This window comes from Oryx dammah, unplaced genomic scaffold (genome assembly GCF_014754425.2).
Source record: "Oryx dammah isolate SB20612 unplaced genomic scaffold, SCBI_Odam_1.1 HiC_scaffold_2, whole genome shotgun sequence".
Classification (NCBI taxonomy): Eukaryota; Metazoa; Chordata; class Mammalia; order Artiodactyla; family Bovidae; genus Oryx; species Oryx dammah.
This window is the reverse complement of record NW_024070186.1, coordinates 73,753,999-73,773,372: the sequence shown is the minus strand read 5'-3', so window position 1 is coordinate 73,773,372 and position 19,374 is coordinate 73,753,999. Positions and strand designations below refer to the sequence as shown.

Here is a 19,374-nt window from a genome sequence, read left to right as displayed (position 1 = left end):
CCTTATCTCTTTCAATTTAAGCTCCCCTAGATTTGGTAGAACTACAACTACCGACAGCCTTCGAGACTCGAAGGAGGGGCTAGGCGTGCCTTGGGGGGAAGTAGGAGGGGCTTTATTCGGCCCCACCCGAAATACACAGTCCAGAATACGCTGCTATGCTCACTTCCTTTTCCTCATTGAGCGTTCTGGGGTTTGTAGTCTCTGCAATCCCTCTTGTTCCTCTTTCAGAGTTTGTGAGAGCTTCAGCCCGGGGTCGCTGAGAGTTGGACACGACTGAGCGACTTCACTTTCACTTTTCACTTTCATGTATTGGAGAAGGAAATGGCAACCCACTCCCGTGTTCTTGCCTGGAGAATCCCAGCGACGGCGGAGCCTGGTGGGCTGCATAGTCCAGTCTATGGGGTCGCATAGAGTCGGACACGACTGAAGCGACTTAGCAGCAGCAGCAGCAGCAGCAGAGGATTACTGCCATTTGTTGAAGCCCATCTGTTAAGCCTTGAATTGCTGTAGGCCTTTCAGTCTCGAGTCCGAGGACTGATTGTCATTTTATACACACACACACAGGACTTGGCAGTAGAAGTGTTTGTGCTGAGTTAACTGCTTTATAACATCACCTCTGATTTTCCCAAGCTTTTTTGCATCGTATATTTGTTCTAGACATGAGCCTTTTCCCAGGAATCAAGACTTAAGGTAGGGGCAGGGAGTAAGGAATCAAATATTTAGAAGAAAAGCTAAAATTTTTCAAAATATGTTTGTGTTCTACCTCAACTATATACCTATGGGACTGTGAGGTCCTCAAGGTCAGGACCTGTGTGTCTTCTACTGACAGGCATATATGTGGCTTGGAAAACTGTTGTCAACTTGAGTTTAACTGGACATGGGATTTGAAATCCCTTCTTTGATAAATGATCTTCACATTCAAGCTAAGAGGAGACAGAGCCAATCCTAGCACATGAAAGGCCTGCCTGGCTCTTGCAGGACCTGAAGAACATCTGTTGGCTCTTCTCTTTCTGTAGGGAGAGATACCATGCTGCCTTCCCTAGGCAGGGCCGAGCCCATCATGAGAGGAAGCAAGGGCAAGAAAGGGCAAACCTAGTTGCAAATCCTACTATTCCTAGAATTCTGATAGAAACCAGAATATGGCAGGATGAAAATCTGACCTCCTACAGATCAGGGTCACAGTCTTAAGCCATGAAGTGACTGAATACAGGCACGTCTAATTCTTGAACCAGCACTCAAGGCTTACTCCTACCTTTCTAGGAGCTTTGTCCTCAATACCTACCCTAAAGAAAGTGAAGCCACTCAGTCGTGTCCGACTCTTTTCGACCTCATAGACTGTAGCCTAACAGGCTCCTCTGTCCATGGGATTTTCCAGGCAAGAATACTGGAGTGGGTTGCCATTTCCTTCTCCAGGAGATCTTCCCAACCCAGGGATTGAACCTGGGTCTCCCGCATTGTAGGCAGACGCTTTACTGTCTGAACCACCAGGGAAGTCTAAATATTTACCCTACCCCCCTACCAATTTAGAGTAAATAATAATGATAATAATAGTAGTAGTAGTAATAATAATAGCTACCATTTATTGAGCACCTATTCTACTGTGTGCCAGGCACTGTGCTAGGCACTTTTCGTACAATATCTAATTTAAATCCTCACAACAACCCTGTGAGGTAGGTATTATTATCATTTTACATATGAGGAAACTGAGGCTCAGAGAGATTAAATAACTCTCTTATCACACAACCAAAAAGTAGTAGAGTTGGGATTCAAACCCAGAATAACCTGACTCCAAATCCCAAGCTCCTGTGAACTAGAGTAGAGGCAGAGGGGAGAGAAAGGGCCAAATTCAAGAAAACTTGGAGTGGAATGGATATGATATACTGACTAGTAAAATATGGGAAGGAATTTAAGCCCATAAATGTTTCTAGCTGGTGAGCCTATGAAGAGTGATGAATGTAACCAGGATTGGAATTCAGGAGGAACATACTTGGCGGTATGGAGGGAAAGAGTTGAGTCTATCTGGACATGTCCAAGGAGATATCCAGCAGGTGATAAAAATACAGATCTAAAGATAAAGGGCAGTTAGGGATGGAGATATATATTTGGGAATCACCAGCATATCAATGGCAGTTGACATCAGGATGGATGATTCTATTTTGGGAGTAATTAGAGAGGAAATAGAAGTGGACCAATGATGGAATACAAGGACCCTTAAGGCATGAGCAATAGTGGAAGAATCCTCAAGAGAGTCAGAGATAGCGGAACCGGAGGAGGAAGAAAAGTACAGGAGGCAGCCCCATAGTAGTAGCTAGAGGCAACCATGGTCTGGGCTGGGAGCAAACCTAGAGCTCCCAGAAGGAAGACAAGACTGAGTTACACTTCTAATACAGCCCTTATGCACCACCCTGCCCCCTCACCCCAAGAATATGTGTTAAGTGAATGAATGCCAAAATACCCCTACCCTGGTTTACACCAAAACTTGGGAGCTTAGGACTTCATCTTACTCTTGACACCCCAGGGAAGTCTAAAAATATGGAAGCCTAGGTGAGCCAGAATTTATAGAAGAGGCTCACAGAGAAAGTTGTGATTTGTTTAAATGGGAGAATAAGGTTAAAGAAAAAAAAATCACCCCACAAAACTTGGTACTCTATCTGAAATCCCAGAAGTCCGTCTGCCTAACCTTGCTCTGAGTTATCATGATGACTGTGAAAACACAGAAGGGTGTGGGGGGCGGGGGGCAGAATGAGAACAATCTGTTAGTTGCCTGGGGTATCTTGTGCTGAGTCCAGCTTATGGGCTTTATTCAGATAGGAAGATGATGGGCACATGTGTGGGAGGTGTGAGGGCTATGAAGAGAGAAAAGTCAGGGGACCAGCCCCACAACCTGGGAGAGGACTGGGAGAGAGGGTCCAGCCCTCTGGTCAGGGACCAGCCCTGAGGCTTAAGTGAACTTGCATAGGCACGTGTGTCTGTGTGTGTGTGTGTGTGTGTGTGTGAGAGAGAGAGAGAGAGACAGACAGACAGACAGACAGACACACAGACAAGACACAGAGAGAGGAAGAAAAAGGGAGAGAGGGAATGAGAGAGCAGAGAACTCTCTGGGGAAAGGGGAACAGAAGCTCTCATAGGTGGGTGAGAGGCTGGGGTGATTCTCAGAAGTCTAGTGACTTGACATGTTTGTTGAAGTGTGGGTATGGGGGCTGAATATCCTTGGAAAGCCCTGAGGGGCTGCTGAAGCAAGGTTCCTGGTCTCCTCAGAGGCTGGGCCTCCTCTCGCTGGGGACTCACAGAAAGTCAAACAGCCCGAAATTCTTGGCTGCTCCAGGCCCAGGAAAAATTGGGAGAGGAAAAAAGAAAAGAAAAGAAAAGTTTCAGCCCAGAGGTGAGATGAGCCTGCTGATTAGCAGGGTTAGGGGTCTGAAGGAATCAGCACATGGGGCAGGCATGGGGTGGGTGTAGGTTTGGGTGCAGAGCAGAGATGTTCCCTGGGATCTGCTACCAGCTCAAGCAACTGAGGAGGCCCTCTGGGCTTCTGCTAAGGTTGCGCGCAAGCAGGGTTAGTATGCATGGTTACTGGAGGGGACTGCAGCTCTAGGGTGCAGGGCTGAGGCAGTAGGTGGGGACAGTTAGCAGGAGGGGCAGATGAAGCAAGTCTTTTTTGGTGTCAGTATTAAGGGAAAAAGTCAAGAAGTTGGCATGCATGCAAGATTAATAGAGGGATAATACCGCTAAATGAATGCTGAAAAGGAACTGGGAGAGGGGAGGCAGGGATGAGGGGTATGCAGGTCTTCAAGGGCACTTCTGGGGTCAATTCTTGAAATATGTGGGGGTGGGGTGGGGGGAGGGTAAGGAGCAGCACTAGCCACTTGGGTCCCAGGGACATGAACGATCCTGGGAAGTCCTGCGCAGCAGTTAGTGGCAGAGGGACAAGCTGGGGCCGGTGGCAGGTTAAGGGCTGCATTGCCGATCAGTGGGTGCACCCCACCCTCGCTGCACCCAGCGAGCAGTTAGCGCGCCTGGATTTAGTTCCATTTATTTCCCTTTCAGGTACCAGATAAAATAACAAAAAACGGACGGAGAGAGGAACGCAGCCAGCCTGGGGCGGGGTAGGATGGTAGTGGGGGAGGGGCCCTGCTCACATCACATCCACAAAGAACTCACTGGGGTTTCCCATGGCCATGCGGAAGGACTGTCTGCTGGCGGTCAGTTCGGGGGGCACAGAGGCCAGGTCGCGGCCCGGAGGGGCTCCCGGGGGCCCCATGGCCGCGGGCGGTGGGGGCATCATCAACATGGGGGGCCCGTAAAGAGGGGGCACCCCAGGGGGGCCGTAGCTTGGGTGCGTGTGATGGCTGCGCAGGCTGCTGGCCAGCGAGTGGTGGCTGCGGTGGCTATGCTCGCTGGCGGCAGGACCCGAGCGCTCGCTGGGCGCCCGCTCCCGTGGCCCCCGCAGGCTGCTGCGGGTCGTGTGGTCCGATTCGCTGCCACTGCCGCCCGACTTCGAGTCCCCGGCCTTAGGGTCCTTCTCCTTCCGCCGGTCGCTGCCACTACGATTGGAGCCACTGCTCCGGCTGCCTGCAGGGGACAGGCAGGGACGGGGTGGGAGACACTCAGAGCTTGCGAAGGAAGCCTGGGGCTCGCCCGGGGCCCTCTCCTCATTACCTTCACTGTGCTGACTGCTGGCGCTGCCCCCGCCATAGCTGTACCCCAGCTCCGGGAAGCCTGGGTGCGGATTGTAGGGGTGTGGGGGCGGCGGGTACTGGTAAGGGAAAGCCATGGGCCAAGGGGCGGCCCCTGGGTGCGGCAGAGGGGCCAGCGTGTCCTGGTCGGAGGCGCCGCTGGAGCCGTCGTGATCGTGGAGGGAGAGGTTGGCCATGTCTGTGGAGGGAAGCCGAGGACGCATGAGCCTGGTCTGTCCCATGCCTCAGCACCCTTAGTCAGCAGAGAGATCCCCAGCCTAGGTCAGGTGGATGTGCTTGGGAAGACAGCGACAGCAGTGGCTGCCAGAATGGGAAGAGGGATAGGACAGAGATTGCTCACTCCTTCAGACCCCCTCTGCCAACCTCCAGAGGTGGTAGGAAGGCAGACCCTGCAGAGACAGGCCCAGAGAAAACCATCCCTTGGAAGGTCCCAAGTCACCACTTCAGATGGTCAGATGCCCAGTTTCTCCTGCTTCCTCAGTGGGCTGGAAGAAGGGGCAAAATTCTTATTTGGCAATTTTCTCCTCAGTTCGCTTAGAGGGTAAACGGTAGGGAGGGGAGTATGGGAGGCTGAAATACCAGATAGCCACCAGGTGTTGCACACCTGCCCTTCATCAGGCACAATACGAAGTACCTCATCTCATGCAAGTGTTACCACAACCCTATGAGGAAGGTATGTTTAGTCACATTTTTTTTTTTCCAGATGAGGACAGTGAAGTCCAGAGAGGTTAAATGACCAGCCAGAAGAGGTCAACCCAAACTGTAGAAGCTCAGAGTTGCTAACTTTACCTTTCCAGATGAGGACATTAGTAAGAAGAAAGGAGTAGTTTGGGGAAATTTAGGTGAAATTTTGCCCTCCTCACTCACTTAGGACTAAAATCACACTCCATCTGTACCAGGTTCCAGAGCTCTGAGAGAGCTGCAATTGCCCTAGGGGCCAGTTGTTGGATCCAGGCTGAGCCCTTTGATCCCAGCCCTTAAGGGAGCTGACCCAAACTTATATGGGAGGAGGAGTCAGGAGAGGGAGCTGAGGCAGCCGATGAAGTCTACCAGCCAAACCATCCATGGTCAAGGCCAGAAGCTCCATGAGTGGTGGTGGTGGTAGGAAGCAGGCAGCTGACTTGGTGACTACTTCAGCCACTAGGCTGTCATCCCATGGGCAGTGACTGTGTGCTCCTGGGCTACCCAAGTCCCCAGCTCTTCCCTTTGAGCTTGCAATATTCCCAGCTGAGGAGACCTCGGCCAGTACAAAGGAAAGGCCTGTTCTGCCAGCATCTCCCTGAGCTTGGCTTCTGGTGACTTGGTCCATGGGTAGAAGACCAGAATGCCCTTGGGATGGACACCACACCTATCCTGAGAAGCGCCTCTGAATGTCTGGGGCCAAGGCTGCCTTCTCCTAAATAATGATAATAATAATTATATTTGATTGAGTCTAAGGAGTCACTGATTATAAATGCACTCCAATTTCAGATATTGAAATGTGAAAAAATGTTCTTCTTAGAATCAATTAAATATATGATAAATGGGTAAGCTTTTTCTTTTAGAGCAATTACTGTGGGCCAAACATGGCGCTAAAAGCATTATATACATTAAGCTTATATCATTCTCAAAACAAACCTGTGAGATAGGTTTTACTATTAACTCCATCTTACAGATCAAGAAATTGAGGCACTGAGAGGGTATGTCACTTACTCATGTTCACATAGTAAGGGTGGAGCTAAAATTTGAACTCAGAACTAATTCCAAAGCCTTATGCATCTATTACTTCTCCTCCATGGGGCCATGCTGGAGCTGCTGAGGCCCAGGGACACTCCCCTCCATGCAGGGACTTGTGCTCCACAAGAACAGCCTTTCTAGTCCCTTGAACCTAAGCTGAAGCAGAGGCAGAACTGGCTTCTGAGGCTGGGCTTCAGCTGCCAATCCTGAGCTTTACTGTCCTGTTTTGAGGACTCCCTTCTCCAAGGGCTGTCTACTGGCTCTGGAGAATGGGGCTTCCCTGCTGACTTCTCCTGCTTAAGAATCCTCACTAGTTTTGTACTGTCTCACGATCAAGTCCAGATCCCCTGCAGGACCAGATCCCAGAGGACCTTGCAGAGTCCTCTACAGGCTGGCCCTGTCACAGATTTTCCAGCTTCCGTGTGAGGCATAGCTCCAGGGGTCTGAGGAGGCTGGGGACTTGAGGCCTCAGGCCAGCTCCAGTTCCTGTCTTAGTGGAATCTGCTCTGAGGGTGAGCAGGAACTGAGGCTAGGAACTGTGACTGGCCTTGTTGGGGCAATGTTTCTGCAGCACTGTATACCTAGGACAGCCCTGATGTGGTGGGAAGAACAAAGGCTCTGGAGCCAGAAAGACCTAGACTCAAGGTCTTGCTTCTCTGCTTCCAGCTGTGAAACCTGGAGTAGACTACTTAACTTATGTAAGTCTCAGTTTCCTTATGTGAAAACAGAATCATCTCCCCAAGGGCTTTAGGGAGGTTGTGAGGATTGAGTGAGAGTGAGATGATGCTTTAGAAACAACCAGCATGGTGCCAGGCAGAGCAGGCACTCAGAAAACGCCAGCCTCAAGGGGGCTGGGCAGGGCAGTGAAGAAGAACTGGTCTGGGCTCTGCCTAAGAACTGGTCTGGGCTCTGCCTCTACCACACAGAACTGTCAGGTCTTGAGGCTCCCCCAGCTCTGCTGCCCGCTAATCTGGGTTCCCTAGAGTCTGCTGCTACATCCACCCAGGCCACTCCCACTTTCAACCAGGAGATGGGGCAAGGAGGCTGGGGAGGCACGTACTGCCGCAGAGGTCGCCGAAGATGTAGTAGCACTGCTCGGAGAAGGTGATCTTGTTGACAGTGTGGCGGATGAAGCCGGCTTTCAGCAGGTTGCTGGCATACTTGCGGGCCTCTCGCCGGTCAGTGAAGCCTTCCACGTTGTGGTACAGCCAGTCCACCACATCCGAGCCTGAGGGCAAGGCTGCCACTTGATTGGGAGGCCCACCAGACCTGGGCTCTTCTGATCTCACAGGAGCCATGTGGCTGGTGCTGATTCCAACTCCAAGGGGTGGCCCAAGGGAGTTCTTGGGTCCTGGCCTGCCCCGCCCCACCACTTTCCACCCCATCCTTCATCCCACCATGGGGCCCTCTCACCGATGAAAGCGTTGGGGATGGTAATCTTGAGCCACATTCGGTCACGGACCTCTAGCCCGGATTCAGGGGAGGCCATGGCTTTTACTATGGCAGCCATGTCACTGTGGATGGACAGGTGGAAGTCGTCTAGGCCTGGGGGTGGGAGGGAGAATGGTGAGGCAGAAAGGGGCTATGGAGTCAAGCACACAGGAGTTTGCATTCCAGCTCTACTGCTTAATAACATGGACCAATGTCAGGAAAATTACCAACATTTGGGACACTCAGTTTCCCCTTCTGTAAAAATAGGGACTTTAATATCTATTTTACAAGGATATTTGAAGAGAGAATTAAATAATATAAATGAAGGTGCTTAGCCCAGTGTATAATGTATGCTGTGATAATAGAAAGGCAGTCATTTACTGAGCGCTTACTTTATGCCACACACTGTGCTTGATGTTTTACTTGTATCCTCTCATTAAACCCTAGAAGCCTGGTAAAGTGCGTATCATCAGTCCCATTTTACAAGAGGAAACTGAGGCTTACTGGGTGCTCAGTACAGGTTCAGAAGCAAACGGTTTGGTGAGGGTCAGTGTCCACTGAGGGAAACTGCAGAGTGAGGTGGCTGGAACAGACCGACTCTCCTCTCCAGCTCCCTCGGATGCTCAAGCAAGAGTCTCCAGGTGGGCCTTCAGCAGTCCCTTCCAGCTGGTCCTATGTGCTGGACCCAGGGGTCAGGGTTGGACACTCACGCTCTGTGTCAGGGATGGAGCTGGTGATGGAGGAGCTGGTGGAGGTGATGGTGCTCAGGGAGGGGCTCATGCCGTAGGCAGGGAAGGTGCCGGTCATGGCTGCGGTGTGGGAGACCCAGGCCGCGGGGTCAATGGGCCGGATGGGCTCACCTGCGGGGAGGATGAGGAGTCAGGGACTACCTGCCCTCCCCACTGCCTGGCCCAGTAGGGTAGGTGTGAGGTTCAGGGTAACACAGAAGGAAGGAGAGACCGGGCTCACATATGCTAAGCACCAGCTTTAGGGCCCAGTCTCCCATCCACTTACTCCTGGGCAGTGTGAAGCACCCACGTGGACTTGGGTCCCAGCACTTGGCTACAGTCAAGGTGATGGGCCTGAAAGCAAGGGTGTCCCTGGTGAGGGCAGGATGTGTGGAGGCCAAACCAAGCCCCTTCCCTGTTAGCCAGAAATACCTGCCCTCTCCTCCCCAGTGCCATCCATACCCTGGTTTGTGTACAATTTCCCGAAGTACTCGGACCGCATCATCGTTACTCATGTTCTCAAAGTTGATCTCGTTTACCTGGGAAAAAGGACCAGGAGTGGAATACGCAGCTGTGTTGGAGAGATGGTAGGGAAGCTAAGTTTGGTGGGCTAGCGGGTCTTCCCCATACCAAGAAGCAGGATACAGATAGCGCGGACATTTCCCCGTCTCCATCCATACCACCACCCAAGGTGGGCAATGGTACCTGTAACAGCATGTCTCCTGGCTCAATGCGTCCATCAGCAGCCACGGCCCCACCCTTCATGATGGAGCCGATGTAGATGCCTCCATCACCACGCTCGTTGCTTTGGCCCACAATGGAGATGCCCAAGAAGTTATACTTTTCTACAGGGAGTAATAAGAACTTGAGACAGGAACAACGTTCCTACCCAGATTCTAAGCCCTTCATTAAAAAAGGAAGAAAGGGACAAGAACTAACATTTATTGAACTTGAATCAGGCACTGTATTCTGCATACTCAAACATACTTTCACTTAATCCTTGTGGGCTATGAGGTAGGGGTCAATCCTGTTTTACAGAGCAGACAAATGAGGTGCAGAGAATTTGAGTAACTTTTCTAAGCCATGAAGTGGCAGAGTTAGGATTTAAACTCAGATTTAAATTCCAAAGTTGGGGCTCTTTTCACTACATCCTGCTACCTCCTAAAGAAGAACACCTAGGGCAGAAATCAGAGACCAAGAATGCAAGGGATGGAAAGCGGAAAGCGGGGAAGCATCAGAATCACTTTAGGAAGCCTTCCTGGATGCCATTCTCTGCTTCCATAGTGCTTATCTCTGTCATAGCTCTGATCGTGAGATACTGAATGGATCAGTGTATGTAGCAGTTTATGCTTAAGAAAAAGAGCTCCTTGAGGGAAGGGAACATATTGTGTGTCTCTCTGCACTCCCAGTGTGGCAGGTAGCAGGTGCTGGAAAGTGTCATTTCACGAGACTCACCCATGTTGAGAGTGACGGTGATGATGTTGAGTGACATGGTGGAGTCCGTGATGCTGCTGAAGGATGAAGACTGGAATAGACAGAGGCCCTGAGCAGCAGGCAGGAGTGGCAGGAACTCACTGCTCCCACTGAGCTCTTCCTCAAGGCTAGCCTTCAGGACCACCGCCCCTCTAGAATGCTATACCCTGACCCAAGGGGAAGGATCGAAGGAAGCACAAACTCTCGTCTTGCTGGGGGCAGGGGGGCTCCGTCTGCTCCACCCACCCCAGCGTCTTGGCCCCATACCCGCTCAATCCGGGAAACCTTCTGCTTCCGCCGCCGCCGCTTGTGTCTCCTCATCAGGCGTGAGGCGCTGCTCTGCTCTGTGGAGCTGCTGAACCTGTGGGGCCCACAGTCGTTCCCCACCAGGCTGGCCCAGCCCTATCCCATAAGAGGCATCGCAGGGCCCGGGTCCCCACCACAAAGCCCACATCCCACCCAGAGGCCCAGCATCCTCAGGAGTCAGGGCTCCTACGGGTCACCTATCCCACAGTACCCAGGAAACCAAAGCCCCACCTGCTGGTGGAATCATCCTCATCTGAATCAAAGAAGCTGGTGGTCTCCAACTCGCTGCTCATCAGGGTGGAGGAGCTGTCATAACCCCCTGGCTCTCGTCGCCGCTCCCCCTTGGCAGTTCCATTCAGCCGGGTTGCTGCAGGGGATGGAGGCAGCTGGGCTCACAGTGCTTGATGAAGGAGAGGAGGCACGAAGGACGAGCCAGGGGCTGTACTGGGGCCAGGCCTATCCAGAGCTCAGGAAGGAAGGCAGAGAGTTGGGTAGCTGGGTGGAAGGGGCAGGGAGAGATGCTGGGGGTGGGTTCAGGGAGGACGCACTGTGCTCTGGGCCATCCCTCCGGCGTGGCCGCTCTCGCTGGGCAGACACCAAGGAGTCTGTCTCTGTGTCATTGTCCAGGTTCTCCTGGCTGCCCCCACCAGCGTGAGGGCTGTAGGGAAGAGAGGACTCAGTGGGGGAGGGCACAGGCTGGGGGCCCCCTCCCCCAGCCAAGCTGAGCTGAGGCAGCCCTCCCCCAGGGGCTCTCCCCACCCTCCGGTCACACTCACTGGAAGGATGGGGGCCGGGAGTCGCCGATGCCTCCTGTGCGCTCCATGGGTGGTGGCAGTTCTGCCGGGCTGTCAGCACAGAAGGGCGCTGGTTCTGGGTGTGAGCCTTCAGCCGACACCAGCTGATGGGGAGAAGATGCTTGGGTACTGGGGCACAGAGGCCCCATGGAAAAGGGGCTAGCTGGCTTCTGGCAGGGCATGAAGACTTGGGGAGAATGAAGCAGGGGCCATGGGGGGAGAAGAGACGGGACTGTGCAAGGCCAGCTGAGACGACGAGGAGGCTGAAAGGCATGGGCTGGCAAAATGGAATGGGGGCGGAGAAGAAGGGTCAGAGGTCCAAGGTAGAGGTTGGCACGTGACAGAAGGAAACCTGACCAGTGCCACAAAGGACAGAGGAGACGTTTTTTGTCTCCAGTGTGTACTTCTGTCCCTTTCCCCCCTTCCCACCACTCTCACTTTTCACCAAGGCTATAACATGATCTGGAGTGACAGAGTTCAGTTAGAAAACTCAAGGAAGATTCAGACACTGAAGAATCAAACCACGGTCTCAGCAATGCCTTTCCTCCATCCAGCTCACTGCAGGAATGCAGGTGGAGAGAGGGTTGAGGCGAGCTCCTTACCCAGGACACCACCCGGCCATTGAAGCAGGGTAGCTTGGCATTGTCGTCCGAGATCTCCTCCTTCACCACTCTGCAGGGAAAGGAGGCTGTTAGAGTGAGCTTTCAGGGGTGGGAAATACAACCCCAACTCTCAGGGGCTCCTCTACCCTGAACTGGGAATCAAATCACCAGCATAAGCCTGTTCAAATGGGAGCGGGGGCGGTGACCTAGGAACAGATCTTTATCATCACCAGAAGGACACCAGCCATGCCCGGGCCAGCTGCCTTCCTGGGGCATTCTCCTGGCCATCGAGTGACTGCAAATTACACCTGATGAATCACTGTCCCCAGTGAGTGCAGTCACCCCTAGAATCTCAAGAGTGGTACTCATCCCCCAACATGGCTCTCCTGTGCTAGATTTTATCTTTCCCTCTGAACCTAAACTAGGAAAAAACACACCCTTATCACTGTCCTCTTCTCAGTTGGGAATCCTGACATTCTTCTGGGAGGTGTGGATGAGGAATTGAAGGAAATTAGGAGAGAGAAGGGGAGAAGGCATTTACCAAACGTCCCCCACTGCCACTATGACACTGGTAACAACTGCCTTCATTCACTGAGCATGTACTATGGGTCAAGCACTAAGCTAAGCAGTTTACTGGTATCCCTTCATTTAATATTCTCAGCAATGCTGTAAAATAGATACAGATGGGGAAGCCAAGGCTCAGCAGGTTCAGAAATTCACCTACAGTCACACAATTAATAAATGAAGAGCTAGAATTTGAATCCTGGTCAGCCTGATTCCAAAGCCTTTATTCTTACCTATTATACCATCTTATCCCCCTACAGTTAGACTGTATAATCTTCACATCAGCCTCACTGTATAGACAATATGATCTTGATTTTATTAATAAGGAAATAGAATCAGAAACTTGTTCAAGGTTACAGAGCTGGATGTCAGGGCTGGAATTCCACTCTAAGCTCGTCTGACTCCAAAGCCTATATTCTTCCCAGGGTATTTCACATTATTTCCCATACAGTGATGGAGGTGATGTGGGTCTGTGTGGAGGGTGGGGGTGTGGGAGACAGTGATGCGGGGTATAGGCGAGGCAGGTAGCATACAGTCTCAGGTGTGCAGTTTGGCCTGGTGCATCAGTGAGGCAAGAAGTCAGATTATAACTATAGTTTGGGGCCAGGAAAGGGAACAGAAAAGCTTGACCCCCCGCTCCCCTCCACCCCCTGCCAGACTGCATCAGACATCTCAGGAGCACAGAACTAGAAAGCTGTGATCCAGGGCAAGAGGAAGACATGTGCCTGCAGCTCTAAGCAGAGAGGGAAGACAGGAAGGAGGCTGGGAAGCCCAGTCCTCCCATGTTCTTAAAGCAGCTCCTGCCCAGAGCTAGAGACGTGCTTGGCTCCTAGTGATGCTCACATTCCTGGACTCACAGCCAAGTTCAAAGGCTGAGCATACCCTCCTCCCTCCCATTCAGCTCTGACTCCTCAACCCCACAGCGACCCCAGGAAAGCAGCTCAAATCATCCTGCGTAGGCGCACCACAGAAAGCCTGGAGACAGAACAGACTAGAAAACAGAGACATAGACATAGCTCAGACCCACTAGCCAGTCTGACCACAGGGGACCCCAAGCTTGTAGCCCCCATGGGAATTGGGGCTCAAATTGGAAGGAGGTATGTGGGCCATGGGGCAAGGACTGCGACCTTCTCGGAGAGGGTCTTAGCACCTCTGTGGTGGGAAACTGCTGTTGGGTCCCCACCACCCCCTCCCCTTGGAGGCCCCACCACACAGCTCCACACTACAGATGTTTCCTCTCTTTCTGGGGGTCACTGACAGGTCACCAAGGCTCTGCTGACTCACAATGATCAGCTGATCTTCAGCAGCCTTGGGGGATTTCAGACAGGCCTCCCCCTCCCACCATGGAGCTGAATGGCTCAAGGTTCCACAGCACTTACACACTCACATACATATACATACCAAGTGGAATCAGACAAATCTGGGTTCAAATTCCAATTCTGCCACTTATTAGCCCTCCTCTCTTAGAGAATTTTCTTAACTTTTCCAAGCCTTTTCTCATCATGGTAAGTGAGATTTGTAAATGCCTGACATAGGCCAGACATACACTAAAAACTAGTTATTAACTTTGTCAATTTTTTGCAGGATCCATACTCTCTTTCTAACTAGGTGTAAGTTTCTAAGGGCAGGGACTAAACAAATCTGCTTATCACTCATTGTTCAATCGAGTAAAAAGCCTTTGCTGAGAGCCCAGTGGGCTTTAAGTTTTGTGCTCACCGTTGCATGGTGCTCAAGAAGCATCAGACCTGGAACCTGCCCTGTTCTTGGAGGAACTGACCAATGCACACAGTTCATGTGAGTATGCTGCAAGTGGAAGCGATCGGAGCTGTAAGGGCAGCAGATGTGTTTCCGGGACAGACATCTGCTGAGTATTACTGAGTGTAGGCTCCTGGCTACGACCAGGGTAGGTGTAAGGATAAACAGCAATAAGTGCCATAACTTTCAAAAGTACAACCCAGAGGAAAGAATTTGGACCTGGAGAAGATCAGGGAAGAGAAGCACCCCAGGTAGAAGGCCCAGAGCCAGGCCAGTGTGGGATGTGGCACCGGGAGCAGCACACTTAGCGGCCCGTGCTGTTCCTCCCACAGCTCACGGCCCCTTTAGTACCTTGTTCTCCCATCCACCATCTCCTCAGTGCTGAAAATGTTTAATGTTTATTTCTATATCTCAAATAAGTTAAGAGGACCGGGCCTACCCTGAGCTTGACAAATATTTCTGGAGACCAGATGGGGGTTGGGAGTCCTCAGACCTTACACACCAGAACCTGGTGAGTGAGCCTGGAGAGCTGGAGGAGACAGCAGCCTTCCTTCCCTGACCCACTTCCCCATCTGTCAGCAGGGGTCACAGGGCCCTGCCTGACCCCTTACCATGGGGCTAGGATAGGGGGCAGCCCTGTCACCTCCGCAGCTTGCCAAGGCTCAGCATCTCCCTCAGAGAGGATGTATTTGTTAAGTGATGGTGATAATAATACCTACAGTTGTGTGTGATTAATGCCTTGACTTTGGAGCCAGGTTCCCAATAAGCTCTGCCGCTTATTAGCTGTGTGACCTTGGATAAGGAAGTTACTTAAGTTTTCTGTGCTCTAGTTTCCTCATCTATAAACTGAAGATATTACTACCTGTTCCACAGGACTGTTAAGAGGATCTGAATCAGTAAAGATTTGAAAGTCATTTAGATCAGTGTCTGCACACTATAAGCACCATAAAAAGAGTTTAATAAATGAAATATAGATATATATATTCATCAGCTATTAAGTTATCTGTGACAAGATAGCCCTACCAGGTCTCCTTATCATTAATCCTTCTGGGGAGAAACAAGATCAATCTCCTCTACTTCATTTACCATTGTTCTCAACACTGCTAAAATGGCCTACTTTAATATTTTACAAAAGATGGTTCAAGTTCAAGTACCACTGATGAATGCAAGATGGTTTCAGGAGTATCTGAATGAATGTTTAACTCAAGAGTTAAATATTTTTAAACATAGTTTAGAAAGAAATGTAAATAGAAAATCAGACCTGTGGTTCCATATTATTGATTGGATCAAACTAAGAGTGAGTGGACCGACAGTGGACTCAAAGATATTGTCAACAGTGAGTAGACGTAATGGGGGCCCTCTATGACTTCAGGTAGGCCTGGCTTAACAGCAGCCTGAGGACAGTGGGAGGTGGCCCACAGAGGTCTAGGTTTAGGAGGTGGGGGCGCTCGGCCTAGTGGATTCTGGGATGAATAGGGGGTAGAGACACAGGCCTAACCTAGTCCCTTAAGGCACTTGGCCCCAGGCTGGCCCCACTGGACTCCAGCTGATTTTCCCCTATCCTATACCCTGAGGCAGTATCTTGGTCTCTTCTAACTCCACTCTTCCCTTACCAGACCAAGGCATCTCCCCAAGTCCCCCCACCACTCCCACCCCTTGCAGATAGATCCTTCTTCACCATCTTCCAATCGAGGGTGTCTGTCTCTGGACTGAAGCCAGACAATCATTACTACACCAGGAGTACTCCACCCCAAGGCAGGAACAGCAACAGAATCAAGAACAGTTAGAAGCTGCATAGTACTTCTCACCTTATAAAGCACTTTCACACATATGAGCTCATGGGATCATCAAACCCTGAGTTCCAGGGGGAAAGGTGACACGAAAACATGCCAGGCAGAAGACAGAGAAGGTGCTAGCATCCCAGAGCCAGGAGGGCTAAGGGCCTTGGAGAGAAGCCAGGGTGATGAACACCAGGGAGAAGAATGTCTCCCCTTACTCAGATCTAAAGAGCACTGTAGGCCTCAGGCTACGGCTGGAGAGGTGGCCTTTAGGCCTATAGGGCCCAGGAAGGCCTTCCCCGCAGGCCTTCAGGCCCAGTGCCCAGTTACTGTGGGGCAGGCTAGTGTGGGGGGCCTCCCCCTCTCCAGTCCCCTGGGAGTTGGAGGAGGGGGATGAGGGGATCAGCCAGGCTCCCCCTCCCAGGCCAGCTGCTACAGAACCTTCCTGCTCCAACATTCCATCCCCTCTTAAAGGGGAAGTCACTGCTTCCAAACTCTGCCTGTCCAAAGCCCAGCAGCTGGGGGAAGAAGACTCCACCAGGGAGGGGAGGATGAACACCAAGAGACCCTTCCTAGCCCTCCCATTCAGGCTCTGAGGCCTTTTCCAAGGTCTCCTCCTTGGCCACCATCTGGAGGAAAGAGGCCCCCGGTCTGCGAGGAAATCTGCACCGGGGCTAGCGGGGACTCCTCCTCGGGGGGGGAGGCGCCCTGCTCCCTGACAACATCCCCAACGGCCCACAGGGGACAGGGGAGACAGCTAAGTAAACCTCAGAGCTGCAGGCCTTAGTGTACAGCCTGAGCAACCCTCAGCCAATTCAAGGTCCCACAGCATAGCCCCTAGATGCTCCATATTCCAAATATGGCTCGGAGTTGTGGAGCTGAAAAGATGGAGAAGGCGAAGGCCGAGTGCCAAACACTCCGAGTCTCTGCTAGAAAGGTGGCTCCGTTGGCAGGAGGGTTGGGGACTGCGCTCTGGAATGGGTATGGGGGGTGTGTCTGTCTGTGTGGGCCGCTGGTTTCTGAGGAGGTGAGGGAGCTTGACTGAGCTGGAACTAACTGCTCTTAGGGAGTTGAACGTCCCCTTTAAACTAGGGGGCCAGGGTCCCAAACAAGAGGGGAAAGGGGAGCCCCTAGAGGGGCTGAAAGTCCAGCCTCTGAAAAAGCCAACGGGGGCCGAATGGCCGCCTGGCCCCTAGAATCCAGAGTAGGGCTAGAAGCCAGCGTTGCAAGGCGTCGCCCCCGCGGGCCGCCCTGGCGTCCGAACTGGTCGAGTGGGCCCCTAGAAGCGGAGTGGCCGGGGTCCCCTGGAGGCGAGGCGGAGCCATCCTCACCCGAAATCGTCGTCCATAGACTTGAAGAAGAACTTATAGCTGGGTCGTTGCAGAACGCCCTTAAAGTCCGCCAAGGTGACGCGCTCGGCGGGCAGGGGCAGCTTCACCAGGTACGGCGTCTCCTGCCCGTCCAGGTGGTAGATGATCTTGGTCTCGCCCATGGCTCCTGCCTCGGGCCCGGCGGCCCCCGCGCTGCCTGCTCGGGAGGCCGGGCCGGGCCTCTCGGGCGGCGGCGGCGGCGGCGCTCGGCGCGGCCCAGCGGCTCAGCCCAGCTCCGCGGCCGGCCGCGGCGCCAGCTCCCTTGTTCTCCGGCCGCTCCCGGGTCCCAGCGCCGCCTGCCGCGGTCGCGGCCGCCGCTTCCGCTCCCCACTCTCCCGGCTCGGCTGGCTACGGCGACTCTTCCGGTGGCCTCGGCCCTCCCGGCTTTGGGCCACGGCCCGGTCCACTCCCCGCCCCCGACCCCGGCGCGCCCCGCCCCGGCGCGGCCCCGCCCCCGGCCGCCGCCGAGCCGCTCTGGCCTCGCGGCAGATGGCCTGGCTCTCCGCCGGACCCGCGGACACCCCGCCCACCCACCAGGCGGTGCTCGGCTCCTGCGCTCTGGTCCCAGGCCTGGGGGGAGCGTGGCGGCGGTCGCCTACGCCCCCAGGGGCTGGATGGATAGATCTCTCCAGGATGGCCGGGTTCCCGGACTCACGGCCCTGGCTCTGGACCCAAGGGGATCGGCTGCTCCTCTGCAGCTGGGGAGGCATTAATGTAGGGGTTGCTTTGCTTCCCAGAGAAGGGGTTCTGACCAAGTATCTCTGGAGGATAGAGACCTCATCGACCTGGCCTTTTAGGGTCTGCTGAGAAGCATAGCTGCTGTCATTGAGTCTACCCGAAAACTGCTTAAGGACAGAACAAGATCGAGTTCTGATTCCTTCTTGTAACCTCAGTACCTAAGTGTGAAGTAGTGATTTAATAAATGGACTGAATGCAGAATGAGCTTAAGTATGAAGATGCCTGCCTGACTGGGACATGAAGTCTCAAGCCAGGGCTAAGTATAATAGTTTCTAACAGATCTCTTCATGCCTAAGCTTTAGGTAACTTGTTTAATAAATACTGAGTGCCTACTGTGTGCAAGGCATACTACATGAAAGAGCAAAACAAGGCAGATAAGGCTGTTCTTAGGCTCTTCACTCATTTGGAAGGAGGCACAGTGTTCAGTCGCTCAGTGGTGTCTACCTTTTTGCAACTCCATGGACTGTAGCAATATACAGGCTTGTAAATAAATAAGTTCAGAGTGACAAATGCTATGAAAAAGAGTAAAACAGAGTGATGTGATAGTAACAGGGGAAAGAGTAATATGGGAAGTCAGAGAAGGCCTCTTCCATTTAGTGAGGAAGCAGCTATAAGAAGGTCTGGTCTTGAAGGAAGAGCATTCTAGGCAGAGGGACAGACAAGTATAAGGGCTAAGGCAAGAATAAACTTGCCAAATTTGAAGAACAAAAAGAAGGTCATTGTGACTACAATGATGGTGGTAGATGAGTGTCAGTTAGGTAGGCTGGGACCAGACCACATAGGTCCTTTTAGGCCACAGCAACAAGTGTGGGCTCCTCCCACTCTATTTTGTATATTGTTGCCAAATAAGCATTTCAAGATTAAGGACCTTTCAGATACCTCTTCAGCTTAGAAACCTCTTCACATTTTGCAGTACTTTCCAAATATCCATAGCATAATATTCAAAGCTCTCCATAATCTAACCTCTACCTACCTCTACAGCCTTTTTTTCATTGTATCCTATAAAGTCTATAAAGTTTTGACTTAAATCTGTTCAACCTACTTGTCAGCCCCTGCTCATGCACTGAATATATTTTCATTTCACACCTTCTCTTTAAATTTTTATCAAAGTAATATGCATGCATAGACAAATATTAAGAAAACGTTTAACAGCAGTCCTGTTTCATTTCCCTCCCCACCCCGACCCCAGTGTACATTTTTTAAGCCCATATTACTTCTTGATTTATTCATTCTGTCTTTCAAAATTTTTATTTATGGCTGTGCTGCGTCTTCATGGCTGTGCACAGGCTTTCTCTAGTTGAGGCGCATGGGCTCAGTAGTTGTGGCGCATGGGCTTAGTTGCTCGAAGGCATGTGGGATCTTCCTGGGCCTGAGACTGAATCCATGCCCCCTGCATTGGCAGGTGGATTCTTAACCCCTGGA

The 19,374-nt window shown here is 52.2% G+C and overlaps 1 protein-coding gene across 2 annotated transcripts; it reads right to left on the bottom strand.

The window, feature by feature from the left end:
- Positions 1–2,754: 2,754 nt before the first annotated feature.
- On the bottom strand, positions 2,755–17,531 carry DVL3 (dishevelled segment polarity protein 3). Of its 2 annotated transcripts, XM_040251980.1 has the most exons (16): positions 17,176–17,501; positions 11,748–11,817; positions 11,128–11,249; positions 10,900–11,009; positions 10,583–10,718; positions 10,313–10,406; positions 10,028–10,097; positions 9,278–9,417; positions 9,035–9,111; positions 8,859–8,926; positions 8,555–8,704; positions 7,827–7,958; positions 7,474–7,641; positions 4,660–4,875; positions 4,162–4,572; positions 2,755–3,316 (listed from the first exon to the last, which is right to left on the bottom strand). In XM_040251980.1, the coding sequence occupies exons 1-16, from the start codon at positions 17,334–17,336 to the stop codon at positions 3,285–3,287; spliced, it is 2,157 nt and encodes a 718-aa protein (XP_040107914.1). In that variant the 5' UTR covers positions 17,337–17,501; the 3' UTR covers positions 2,755–3,284. The 2 variants fall into 2 exon arrangements, with proteins under 2 accessions (XP_040107914.1, XP_040107925.1); XM_040251991.1 differs by lacking the exon at positions 2,755–3,316 and having other exon boundaries at positions 4,017–4,572; positions 17,176–17,531.
- Between the last annotated feature and the right edge of the window lie 1,843 nt (positions 17,532–19,374).

Bases quoted from the DNA above. Each gene is read 5' to 3' on its own strand.
- DVL3 (XM_040251980.1), bottom strand. From the start codon at position 17,336: ATGGGCGAGACCAAGATCATCTACCACCTGGACGGGCAGGAGACGCCG. The intron at 9,112-9,277 runs GTACCATTGCCC...CCTTTTTCCCAG, and splicing joins CAGGAGACATGCTGTTACAG to GTAAACGAGATCAACTTTGA. The intron at 7,642-7,826 runs GTGAGAGGGCCC...CCTTGCCCTCAG, and splicing joins CATCCCCAACGCTTTCATCG to GCTCGGATGTGGTGGACTGG.